This window comes from Diabrotica virgifera, chromosome 4 (genome assembly GCF_917563875.1).
Source record: "Diabrotica virgifera virgifera chromosome 4, PGI_DIABVI_V3a".
Classification (NCBI taxonomy): Eukaryota; Metazoa; Arthropoda; class Insecta; order Coleoptera; family Chrysomelidae; genus Diabrotica; species Diabrotica virgifera.
This window is the reverse complement of record NC_065446.1, coordinates 241,040,503-241,053,416: the sequence shown is the minus strand read 5'-3', so window position 1 is coordinate 241,053,416 and position 12,914 is coordinate 241,040,503. Positions and strand designations below refer to the sequence as shown.

The 12,914-nt window shown below is 34.1% G+C and overlaps 1 protein-coding gene across 2 annotated transcripts in view; it reads right to left on the bottom strand.

Annotated features, from left to right (window-relative positions):
- The window catches only part of LOC114327411 (zinc finger FYVE domain-containing protein 9), a 78,575-nt gene that overhangs the window by 14,952 nt on the left and 50,709 nt on the right, over positions 1-12,914 (bottom strand). For both annotated transcript variants that reach the window (XR_007697622.1, XM_028276024.2), the window contains exons 11-13: positions 12,516-12,675; positions 8,913-9,153; positions 1,175-1,460 (exon numbers count right to left, since the gene is read on the bottom strand). Coding sequence is in view for 1 of the 2 variants with exons in the window: in XM_028276024.2 (XP_028131825.2) it covers positions 1,175-1,460; positions 8,913-9,153; positions 12,516-12,675 (687 nt within the window). In the remaining variant the exon portion in view is untranslated. The remainder of the gene's footprint in view (positions 1-1,174; positions 1,461-8,912; positions 9,154-12,515; positions 12,676-12,914) is intronic.

Here is a 12,914-nt window from a genome sequence, read left to right as displayed (position 1 = left end):
GGGAAAAAACACTTACTGTATAATATAATATGTATCGAAAAAAATGTATATAATTTTAAGTAATTTAGGTTGTTACAAAAGATATTGTTTCTACATACACAAACAAAACGAAGGTTGATTGACGAAGTTTGTTTGTGCAGCCTCGTAGAGACTCACGTATTGCTTACTTCCAAAGTCCGAGTTGGAAGAAGAAATAAATAGTCCACAGAGGGATTAAATTGAGGATTACAGTATTGTCATTATTCATAGTAAGATTAAGATGGGTGTCCTGAAGGACTACCCCGCGAAACAACATCTTTTGTAACAACCTAAATTACTTAAAATTATATACATTTTTTTCGATACATATTATATTATACAGTAAGGGTATTTTCCCTTACTGTACACCAGGAGGAGTAATTCAAATTTACCGCGCCGTAATGCGAATTTATTAAAGCTAGATGTTTCGCAGTTGATTACTGTGAGTGTGTAGAGAAACATACTGCGGTCGGTCAAGCGAAACTGTAGGTTACATTGACAGTTCTTAATGTCATTTTGGGTTGCTCTTGAATTCAGTTGTCAGTTGGCCATTGAAATCAAATATGTGAGGTTTTCTAAAAAAAAAAAAATTCCAACCACGTGGGAAGAGTCCTGTGTTGCCCTGGATAACATCCAGGCATATCTTTAACATCACTTGAATTTTATATAAATATGTAAAACAACATAATCGTTTACATCCAATACATTTTGGTGGCTCAGGCATGCAATTTTTGTAAGTATGACCTCTTATTTTTAAAACCTCTGTTAATTTTTAACTTTTCTCTCAATTAATTAGGTTATACTTAATTTTAGTGCTTTTAGAACACTGATGATGGATTTCTTAATCCGAAAACGTTTTGTATTATTGTGACCCTTATTTAGGGTATTTTAAAATATACCTTTTACAAAAACCTGGTATTTTTTTTATTATGAAACACGATAAATATCATGTACTCCAACTGATAATACAGGGTAAAATAGAGAACAAACGCGGACCCGGAAGAAGAAGACACTCATGGCTTCAAAACTTACGCCAATGGTTTGGACTAACATCGATCGAGTTATTCAGAAACGCCGCAAACAAAATTAAAATTGCTATGATGATAGCCAACGTCCGCAACTGACAAGGCACATAAAGAAGAATTATCATACTTACACTATCCGCTTGCAGATTAGTCCTGATACCAATCTTAGTAAAATTGTTCGTCACCAACAGATCCAGATAGTTCAGAAGCGCATCACATGTTCCTTTGGCTATATTTTCGGATACTCTAGAAATATCTACGGGATCTTGATTCTTTGGACTGTCCTCGCCATTTTGGATGATGAACACTTCCGTCCATCTTATTATTCTGTTTCCGCTCGCGCAGTAGTTCTTGCCGTTGTGGACTCGAATGGAAGGAATGCCGTTCAAGGGCATGCCGTCAATGGGCGACGTTACGCTAAACCAGACAAACATGTAATGTCTTTTTTATTATATAAAATTCTGTTGAAATTTAAGATAAAATATTGCAGCCTATTAAGCTGAGTAAAACACTGACAAGAACATAACCTTTGAGGAGTCGATTTGGGATTTGGGTTGTGTTCCTTGTGGAGCATAGTAATTAAAATATGCAGCCAATAATACAATTACAGAGATGTATTCAAATAACGCCAAAGTTGGACAGAATACAATGCAAAATATCACCTACAAATCTGGCTTGGGAGAGAGAAATCAAAGAGATGAGCGTCGAATCGAATTCTGCCAAGAAAATGACTTCGTCATTACAAATACATGGTTTCAACTTCTAGAAAGGCGTCTGCACACGTGGAAATCTCCTCAGGATGGCCAACAATATAGGATAGCACAGAATCAAATAGATTGTATCTTTATAAACCACCGATTTTAAGACAATATTAAAGATGTAAAAACTTACCTCGGCCCTGATATAAACTCCAACCATAATTTACTCTGCTCCAAAATCAAAATAAATTAAAGACATTAAGAAAGCCAACTAAGCCTAGTAAGATATATCTCGAAAATATTTAGGGAAACTTAGGATGACAGACAAGAGGAAGTAAGACTAGGAGGAGAAATAATCAACAATATGAGATACTATGACGATACAGCTGCCTTTGCAAAAAATTTACAAGATTTACAGACATTAGTAAATTAGTAAAAACAGTAAAAAAGGTACAAAAACGCCTAAAAGAAGAAACGTGGGTTCATACAGAAATAGATAACCCACAGGTAGAACTAGAAAAGATACACAAAGTAAGTCAAGAAATGTCAGAGAAATACTTAGACCTGAAAGAACAAAGAAAAAAGAATGGATGACAGAGGAGATTCTATGTATGATGGAAGACAGAAGAAAGGCTAAAGACAATAAGAATAACTACAACAAAATAAATAACGAAACAAAAAGGGCTATTAAAATAGCAAAAGAAAATTGGTTAAGCTCGAAATGTACAGAGATAGAGTCATTACAACAAAAACATGATTCGTTTAACCTCCATAAAAAGATCAACGAAGCTGCAGGCTTATATAAACACAAGAACACTGGATTTCTGACAGATAATCAGGGAAACATAGTGTTGGAAAAAGAGCAAAAAAGGGATATTTGGATTAAATACGTGGAAAAAACTTTTCAAGATATACGAAGTAACACTGGCATCACAACAAACACCAATTGCGAATCTGGGCCTCCACTTACAGTCGAAGAAGTAAAATATGCCATCAAAAGTACCAAAGATGGTAAAGCCCTAATAATTTTCATTCCGAATTCTTAAAACTTATGGACTACGACGGCATAAAATGGTTGACAAATATATTAGCAATATATATGACACAGGCATAATTCCCCAAAAATGGCTAGAATCAACTTTTATAAATCTTCCAAAAAAACCCAATGCGAGAAAGTGCGAAGACTATAGAATTATAAGCCTTATGAGCCATTTACGTAAAACATTTCTAAAGGTCCTTCACAAAAGAATATATACAAAGTGCGAGGAACAACTAACAAGAACACAATTCGGATTTCGTGATGCTCTGGGAATACGGGAAGTCCTTTTTGCTAAGTGTTACTTCAGAGATTCAGGGATGTAAATTGTGATGTATACGTATGCTTTATAGATTACCAGAAAGCATTTGACAGAGTAAAACATGACAAATTAATAACTCTAATGCAAGAAATTGGAACTGACAACAAAGACCTGAGAATTATCAGAAACATTTATTACGATCAAACGGCCAAAATCAAAATAGAAGACCAATTGACTGATAAAATTGCAATAGAACGAGGAGTACGACAGGGCTGTATTTTATCTCCACTACTATTCAATATCTACTCTGAATGGGTATTTAAGGAAGCTTTAGACGGTTGTGCGAAGGGAGTATTAATAAATGGTGAATGGTTGAATAACATTAGATATGCAGATGACACCATAGTTTTTGCCGATAATCTGAATGATTTACAGATATTAACAAATCGTATAACAGAAGTCAGCAACAGATACGGACTAGCTCTAAACATAAAGAAGACCAAATTTATGACAATTAGTAAAAACCCAATACTAAACGCCCAACTTACAATCAACCAACAGAATATCGAAAGAGTTGAGCACTATACATATCTGGGCACGAATTTAAATAGCCAATGGGACCACTCGACAGAAATTAAACAGCGAATAATAAAAGAGAAAGCAGCATACGTTAGAATGAGACCCATTTTTAACAGTGGAGACATATCATTAAAAACAAAATACCGTCTGTGAAATGCTACATATTCACAGTTCTGCTCTACGGAATGGAAGCGTGGACATTAACTGTTGCATCTATGAATCGGCTCGAAGCTTTAGAAATGTGGTGTTATAGGCGCATATAGACCTGGATCCCGCGTAAGAAAGAAAAGTTGATTAATAGCAAGCTGAAAATTTGTTAATAGCTTAACGGTGTCTAGTCGGACAAACTTTGATGCACGGGAACGCTGGAACAGGGGAAGTTTTAACTGTGGAGCATGGTAAACGTGTCGTCCTGACAAGTTTATGAATGTGAAAAATAGCAAGTTGTTTTTATATTTATTCGATAGCCAACGTTATGTAATATATGCGAAAATGTTTGTCCGACAAAAATGTTGGGCATTTTAACGAGTCCGACACGTAGAACATGTCACATCACAGGAATTATGTTGGTGATGAATAGCAGTCTGATTTTTGCATGAGAGTTTAATGAAAGGTTAAAAAAGCAATTGGAAGTTCTGTCCGACAAAATTAATGGGAAGTTTTCGTAGTCGGACATTCTAAACAGGTAAGATATAGACAAAAATGCTGGTGATAAATAGCTTTCCGACAAAGACGAAATTTAATTAAGTAAATTATTCCTTACCAAGAATGACTGTTGTCGGAAAAAAATAAGGGGTAGATTTTGTAGTCGGACAATTTAAAAAAATAATTTTTGAAATTTCAATAAGGGGTGATTATTCTATGTCAAAAGTACCTGCAATCAATTACAATCGATATCTTTCGATTTATGTCAACATTATTTAGATACCTCACTGTAATACATTTATAGTAGATCAGGCAAATTATATTATGGATTGAGTGGTCTAGCTATCTTTGTCTGCCACATGCGCGGGATCGCTTGGTTAAAAGAGATAGATAGACCACTTATCGACTTTTTGCACTGTATTCCCTGTCTACCCGTATGTCTATGAATACATTTCCATTTAAGAAAAACTGTCACTTTTGACAATAATTCATAATAAATTGCAATCGTAACTTCAAATTTAAACTAATCGATTTATTTTGGCAGCAAATTATTTCTTGCCATGTGACATATTAATTAAATTATTATTTCATTTGTAGAAAGTTGAGAAAAATTACGTTATACAATTTTAGTAATAATTTATTTAGGTACCCTTTTTCAATAAAGCAAAGCATTGTAGCACGAAGAATGATATTCAATAGAACTTTCACAATTATCTGGCAACTGCACCTCATTGAATTGATCAAGTATTTTACTAACTTTGTAAAATGTTCGAAAATTACTCAAAAGTGTTCCGTTGAATGGTTTCACTTTTGATTTGGCGACTTAAAATTTAAACTGTTGACACTCAAAAATAGACACAAAAACACTCCATAGTTAATATAAATTTTAATTTCCGACACACGTGGCAAACAGAAACTCAGAGACCATGTACTTTCAAATACTACTTTGTATAGCACAAAGTGTCACACTGACAAATGCAGCCTTCTAATACAAACTTCTAAGCATAATGTGTCGTATTTACGTCTATTCTTATAAGCACCGAAGTTTTAGACTCTTCACATTTTTCAATGTCGTTTACATGGTTAAGATTTGAGTATGGAAAAAAATGTATACAACGTTTTTTGTAGGAAATTTTCCGTACTTTCTGATGCGCCTAATTAGAAAACCCTAAGAGATTGCTTTCACATGTTTTTTGACATTTTTTATTTTCATTTTGAGAATATCTAGAACAAACTCCACCCAAAAAAATAATTGTTTTGCAATATATACATGCATTGATACTTACTTCACTGTTTTTGGAGTGTGCATGTATATATGCACATGCAAATATGTGAATATAAATAATAATATACAACTAAAATAGCTTTATCAATATGTGACTAAGTCATTCCGAAAAAATGTTTTTTATTTATTTCCTTCGATTTGCCCAAACTTTTTGTCCGACATATAACTTTTTGCGTTAGAAAATATAATTTGTACATAAACAAATCAAAATTAGCTTGCTATTTATCACCAACATTTTTGTCTATATCTTACATGTTTAGAATGTCCGACTAGGAAAATTTCCCATTCATTTTGTCCGACAGAACTTAAAATTGCTTTTTTAACCTTTCATTAAACTCTCATGCAAAAATCAGACTGCTATTCATCACCAACATAGTTTCTGTGATGTGACATGTTCTACGTGTCGGACTCGTTAAAATGCCCAACCTTTTTGTCGGACAAACATTTTTTCATATATTATATAACGTTGGCTATTGAATAAACTTAAAAACAACTTGCTATTTTTCACCATCATAAACTTGTCAGGACGACACGTTTATCATGCTCCACCGTTAAAACTTCCCCTGTTTCAGTGTTCCCGTGCATCAATGTTTGTCCGACTAGACACCGTTAAGCTATTAACAAATTTTCAGCTTGCTATTAATCAACTTTTTTTTCATACGCGGGATCCAGGTCTAATATTACGTATATCCTGGGTTGACCGAATTACTAATGGTAGGGGAGCCCAAGCGGGGATTTTTGCAGTTACTCGAGCGCGTCAGATTATCATATGGGGAGAAACCTGGTACCCTGTAGATGCACCTCTACCATATATTGGCTCTTAACACAGGGGAGTTCGTTAAGGGGGGCCCGAAAAAAAAATCTATCCTTAAAAAAACTCGAAATTGTCAGATTAAGATAAGGTAAGTTAAGTACATGCAAAATAGTGTATATTTCAAAAATATGACGATTTGAGCCGGGCGTAAGGAAATGGGCGAGTCCCAAAATTTCACAAGAAAAAAGCGAATATTTCGCGAAATGATTGACAGATCGAAAAACTAAAAAATATGTGCTCAATATTTTTTAAAAATCTATCGAATGATACCAAACACGTCTTCCCACGGAGAGGGGTGGGGGGTAAATTTAATATTTTAAATACGAATCCCACGATATTTCGCGAAATGAACATCAGATCGAAAAACTGTAAAATACACTTATTCAATATTTTTGAAAAATCTATCGAATGGCACCAAACACGACCCCCCACGGAGGTGGATGGGGGGTTACTTTAAAATCTTAAATGGGAACCCTAATTTTTTATTGCAGATTTGGATTCTTTACGTAAAAATAAGTAACTTTTATTCGAAACATTTTTTCGAATTATGGATAGATGGCGTTATAATCGGAAAAAACGATTGTTGGAAGTGGAAAATTAAATTAAAAAATGGCAAGCGCCCACTAAAATGGAAAACTTTACTTAAATTTTTTTGGTTTTAGGACCTACTCTTCACAACCCAATAGGTCCCCAAAGCGCTCGAGTGACTGCACATTTAGCATACTTTGCTCCCCTACCATAATGTGGAAGTCCTGCGTAGAATGGGGAAAGAGTGTGAAATTCTCATAACCATCAAAACAAAAAAATTAGAATATCTAGGATATCTAATGAGAAATCAAGAACGTTACGGCCTTCTTCAACTGATTCTCCAAGGGAAGGTAAATGGTAAAAGCGGACCGGGAAGAAGACGCATTTCCTGGCTTCAAAATTTACGAAAGTGGTATAACACGACTACCACTGAACTGTTCCGCGCTGCGGTAAACAAAGTCAAGATAGCCATGATGATCGCCAACATCCGGAACGGATAGGCACTTTAAGAAGAAGAAGTAAATCTAATCAGTGAAGCAAGTTATCCGAAAATTAACATTTCAAAGATAAAGTGGATAGCAGTTGGAAAGATTAAATGTATTGGTTATTGGGAAGACAATTCACCCTGTCAATCTACAACAAAATATTTTTGTATAAACAGATTCTAAAATCTATAATGGAAATATCCATATCGATCCGATATGGGATTGTGCCAATAAGAGTAATTTAGACATGTGCTAAAGAGCATTGTCGACGCTCCTTGGTACAGTCTCCTTGGTACTGCCAGAAACAGTGACTTCCACAGGGATCTAGAAATGGATACTGTTAAAAAGACCATTGAAAAATTTGCCAAGAATCGCGACCAACAACTTCTTCAACACGTTAATCTTGAGACCATCCAGTTCGTTGACAACACGGATCTGGCTAGAAGACTCAAGAGGAAGGAACCCTTCGAGTATAAGTGAAAACACGAGTATAGTGCAAGTAATGGTAGAGGTTAACATTTGTGCAATAAATTAACAGAACCTAAGGAATATTAATGAGGTTGTCCTTAGTATCAAGTTTTTAGTAATAATTTAGGCTAAAAAAAAGTTGCTAATTGATCATATATTTTGATTAGATTGTAATATTCTTAAGCAACTTATTGGTGTTTATTAAGTATGTTCCGTGGGTGGTTAACGGAAACAATTAGCTTAAATTAAAAGAAGTGTAAAACAACGAACAGTAATATATTTATTTATTTTGGGTAAACAAGCGTGCTTCGTTTATATCTCGTAAGGGTTTGTTATTTTTGCGAGGGTGTGACTGAACTGCGTGCCCGCTGCGACGATACTGGCCGAGACCACAAAACTATTATGTCATCATGTATGCGGTTCTACAATATGGCTAGAAAAGGCGATAAATTACTAAATCTGGCGTTTTAAAAGCTGAGAACCTTTCTGTAGCTTTAAGAAACGTCTTCGAATGCATTTAAAAAGTGATTTATTGACATTAGGTCTGATAAGGTAACTATTTAATAAGGAATGTCAATAAATCACTTTTTAAATGCATTCGAAGACGCTTCTTAAAACTAGGGAAAGGTTCTTAGCTTTTAAAACGCCAGATTTAGTAATTTATTGCCTTTTCTAGCCATATTGTAGAACCGCATCCATGACGACATAATAGTTTTGTGGTCTCGACCAGTATCGTCGCAGCGGGCACGCAGTTCAGTCACACCCTCGCAAAAATAACAAACTCTTACGAGATATAAACGAAGCACGCTTGTTTACCCAAAATAAATAAATATATTACTGTTCGTTGTTTTACACTTCTTTTAATTTAAGTAAATTGTTTCCGTTAACCACCCATGGAACAAATAAAAAAAATCATATAATTTGACGACTGAAACTTGATGAATTTCACTTAACCATCTTGGAGGCAAAAAAAATCAGTTACGGAAATTTTAGAGCAGTCACCACAATCACGACACCACAAATACTATCAGAAAGCCTTATTTCAAATTAGAAAGAAGCTGAACCTTACCCTATATTGAAATTAACGTCGTTCTCGCCCCAAACAATATTCACCGTCTCGTCTGAGTCGGCGTCGACGCATCCACAAGGTATCGTGTGGTTTTTCATGGCTCTGAGACTGTCTCTGATCTGTTGCATATGCTCCGGTAACACCTGGATCATCAGTCCATCTTCGACAATGTTGGATTTGGCCGTTAAACCGCTGGAAGACTTCAACGCTCCGTTGAATACTATGAAGCTTGCGCCAGTAACTGAAAAATATCAATTTTCATTTATTGAACGGATTACACTAACATTATAAATACTAAAATAATAAAGAATATTATTACCTGCCACCAAATATGATTTCAAACTTCAGCCGTGACCAGATTATCATGTATCATAAAAAATATAAAGCATCAATACCGCAACAGGATTATCCACAAAACTATAAATGCAAGTGATATACTGAATTCGCTCTGCCGAGACACAACTGTCTAGTGACGTTGGTAATTTCTTTTTTGGGAAATTAGATTGCTAGACGTGACTGGAAATTACTACACAACCAAACATACCGGCTCACAGCCAATATTATTAATAGTAAACAGAGATAAATAACATAAACCTTACGCCAATCAATAATTATTTAGGTCTTTTGACAATAAGATTTGATTACTGACTTTAGTTACCGAATATAAACATTTGTGTAATGTGGTTTGCCTAACCACCTCCACTGAGAATATACGTGAATACATTTTAACTACATCTAGTTTATTTTATTTTAAATGATATTATTTTTCACAATGGAGTGAATGTTGTTACATCATTTCTTATTTTAACTGGCTGTACACCATAGTCTTTAAATATGACAGGCTAATTTTTCAACTTCCTGTGGAACTGTCACTTGTCATGTCATCGTTCAGGAGTCCCCATCCATTTCATTGTCACTTGCTGCCATCATGCCCCGCTAACTCTAATAAAAAACATGTAATCGTATTTATTTTCCTTCCGTTTAGTCAGAGGCGCTGATGTCGGCATTGTGATTGGTGGAACATGACTTTTGACAAATCGTGCGCTATCTGTGAATCTGTAATCTGTGTTCGTGTTCGTTCGTTCGTTGTCGTTCACTTATTTTATGGGTCGTGGTCGGTTATGATGTGATGTGTTTGGTGTTTGTGTTTAGTTTGTGTTTGTGCCACCATAAAAAGCTGATATTCAGTCGTGTTTTTTGATATTTTTGTTATTTCATAATCGAGTACCTTTTTAAAGGTAAGTTTTTCTGATTGTAGGTACTGTTTATCCAACAGTTTTAAAATACACATTTTACTTCGCGTTTTGTTGTTGGGTCTAATGGCCGATCAGCTGTTGTGTGCAGCCGATAAATTCAACAAGTAAACATATATTTAATCGAAATTAAATACTAATATTTCTATGTAAAATGTCACATTATTGTATAAATAAATAGTTAAGAAACAAAAGTTGTTTGTGTTTTACCTTTATTGGCCACTTTAATAAAATAATATTAAATATTGGAAGTACCGTATGGAGGCTATGGTGTACCTAGCGTGGAGGCTAGATAACGCTACCCTTCCTATCCAATCAACAGCAAGAACGTTTAAAATTTCACACCTATCATGTCGAAGCTACAGACCACTTATGTGGAGGCCAGATTTGTAGTATCCTTCCAATTTCCCAGGTGCTGAAATACGTGACATATTTTTTGAAGGGTAAGATCGCATTCTACCAAATCAGACAACACTTTTTTCTATGGCTGCCATACTGTCATCATGTGAACAAGTCAAACCATAGCTCATATGTTACCTGGAGCGTAGTAATGGAAGATTTTAAACATCCATACTTACAGTTGAGTCCGCGAGTCTTTACCCGTGCGTCATTAATACCTGGCGAGATAAAACACATACTTTTTATCTAGCATCATTCTCTTCCACGCATGAAACTCATGACAAACCAGCTGCCGTTTGTTATTAAGTAAAAACACATGTTATTTTTATGAACCATCTAGACTCAGTGCATTGAAAAGAGATAGGTACAAAAAAAGACGATTCGGTATGTTTTCATATTTTAAGCACAATTTGTTTGACGTTTCTGCTTTGTTTACTTTTGTGGCTGTCAGTCAGTTGAATTTTTGCGTTTTGAAGTTTCTTTATATTACACAAACAGTTGTTTTCACAAATAATTTTATATTGGGCTTTGAAATTTTAAGGTAAATAATTATATTTTGGCAATTAATATTTAAAACATACAAAGCTAACGTCATTCACACAGTAAAGAAATGATTGTGTTTAGATTTCCGTCAAAGTGAATAAAATAACAAAAATAAAATATGTTATTAAATTTTTTTATAAATTTTTTATTTATTTATCAATCAATAATAATAAAAGAATTTATTAAGCTGCTTCGAATGTCGCTGTAATTCTGCACAAAAATTTTGAAGCAAAACTTACATTTGACATTCTATATGTTTGATAACGTCAAATTTTATCATAAAACCCGTAATCGGAACAGTGGCCACTTTCTGTCAGTTGTTGTTGCGTGAAATAGATTTCCGACTTATTTCGTATGCTTTAAATGATGACGCACGGGTAAAGACTCGCGGACTCAACTGTAAGTTCACATTTTTAACCGATGTTTCCTTGGCGGATTACTTGTAAAGGGTTTTTACCCACATATTTTTGTATTACTATATCTTGGTGGTTAGCATGTAAATTTCACGTGAGTATAACCTACAACTTTTCTTAATAGTAGTCAAAATTTCAAAATCTTTTCATTATTTTACCAGGTTATATTCATTTTAGGTAAGCACTGATGATGATTGGTCAACCAATCGAAAACTAGTTCGGTGATGTACCTTTTTAGGGATTTTAAATATGTATATATACCTTTTATAAATGATTTTATTGTTATTTGTATTACATGGTATACAGCCAACTACAGGAAAACTTTTTCCTTGTGGATTTTCAATAATTATTTATTTACACCATTATAATGTATTGATAACAAATGAGAAAATTATTTATTGTACAAAATAAAAATATTTTGTAGAAATAAATTCCACAAAATTTTATGGGTTTAGTATACACTCCCACTATTTCCAATAATTCTTCTTTTTTTAATGAAAGATTAAGTTGATTTGAGCAGTTAATAGTGTGAAGAAGGGATTTTTGTGCTGTATGTTTCCTATTCCGAATGTGTCAAAGTGAATCTCGGCAGAGCGAATTCAGATAACAACATTCCCGTTAAAAAAATTGATTATCCTTTTAATGAAAGTATAGCGGAGTGAAAATTTTACCCAAAAGCAGTTACTGAATTGCTTCAGTGAAGCGATTTTCATTGAACAGTTTGAGGAAGTAGAAGAAGAGGACCACTTGAATGTAAAAATTCAACAGATACAGAAAAAAAATCATCAATAAAACCAGTAAATTTAAATACCGATTAGTAGACATAGTCGTAGAAAAAATACGTATACAAATCTCATTTAATTATCATTATGATGCTCGTATTCTATACGAAACTCGCCACTCCGCGGCCCGTTTTGTATCCGTCATACTCGCATCATAATGACCATCATTAGATGCTCGTTGCATAATATACTAATATTTCTACATTTACTCACCTTTTCTAGGCTTGTTCTGAATATTAATAGTATGCGTTGAATAGCAATTTTCATCTCCCTGAGTATCCTGCATGCATATCAAATGTGAGTCAGCAGTTTGACTAAACGTCCCAGCAAATGCTAATATGTGGTCGCTTGAATTATTTAAAGATTTTATCACCTGAAAATATATTCATATAGTATTTTTACTACAAAAACGTTATTACGTAGGTCAAAATTTTTGACGTAAGAGAACTGTCAAAACATTAGAATGTGACTTTTCATTATTGCTATGTTTATTATAAATACGGCAATAATGAAAAGTCACATTCTAATGTTTTGACAGTTCTCTTACGTCAAAAATTTTGACCTACGTAATAACGTTTTTGTAGTAAAAATACTATAGTAACTACAGTGAAA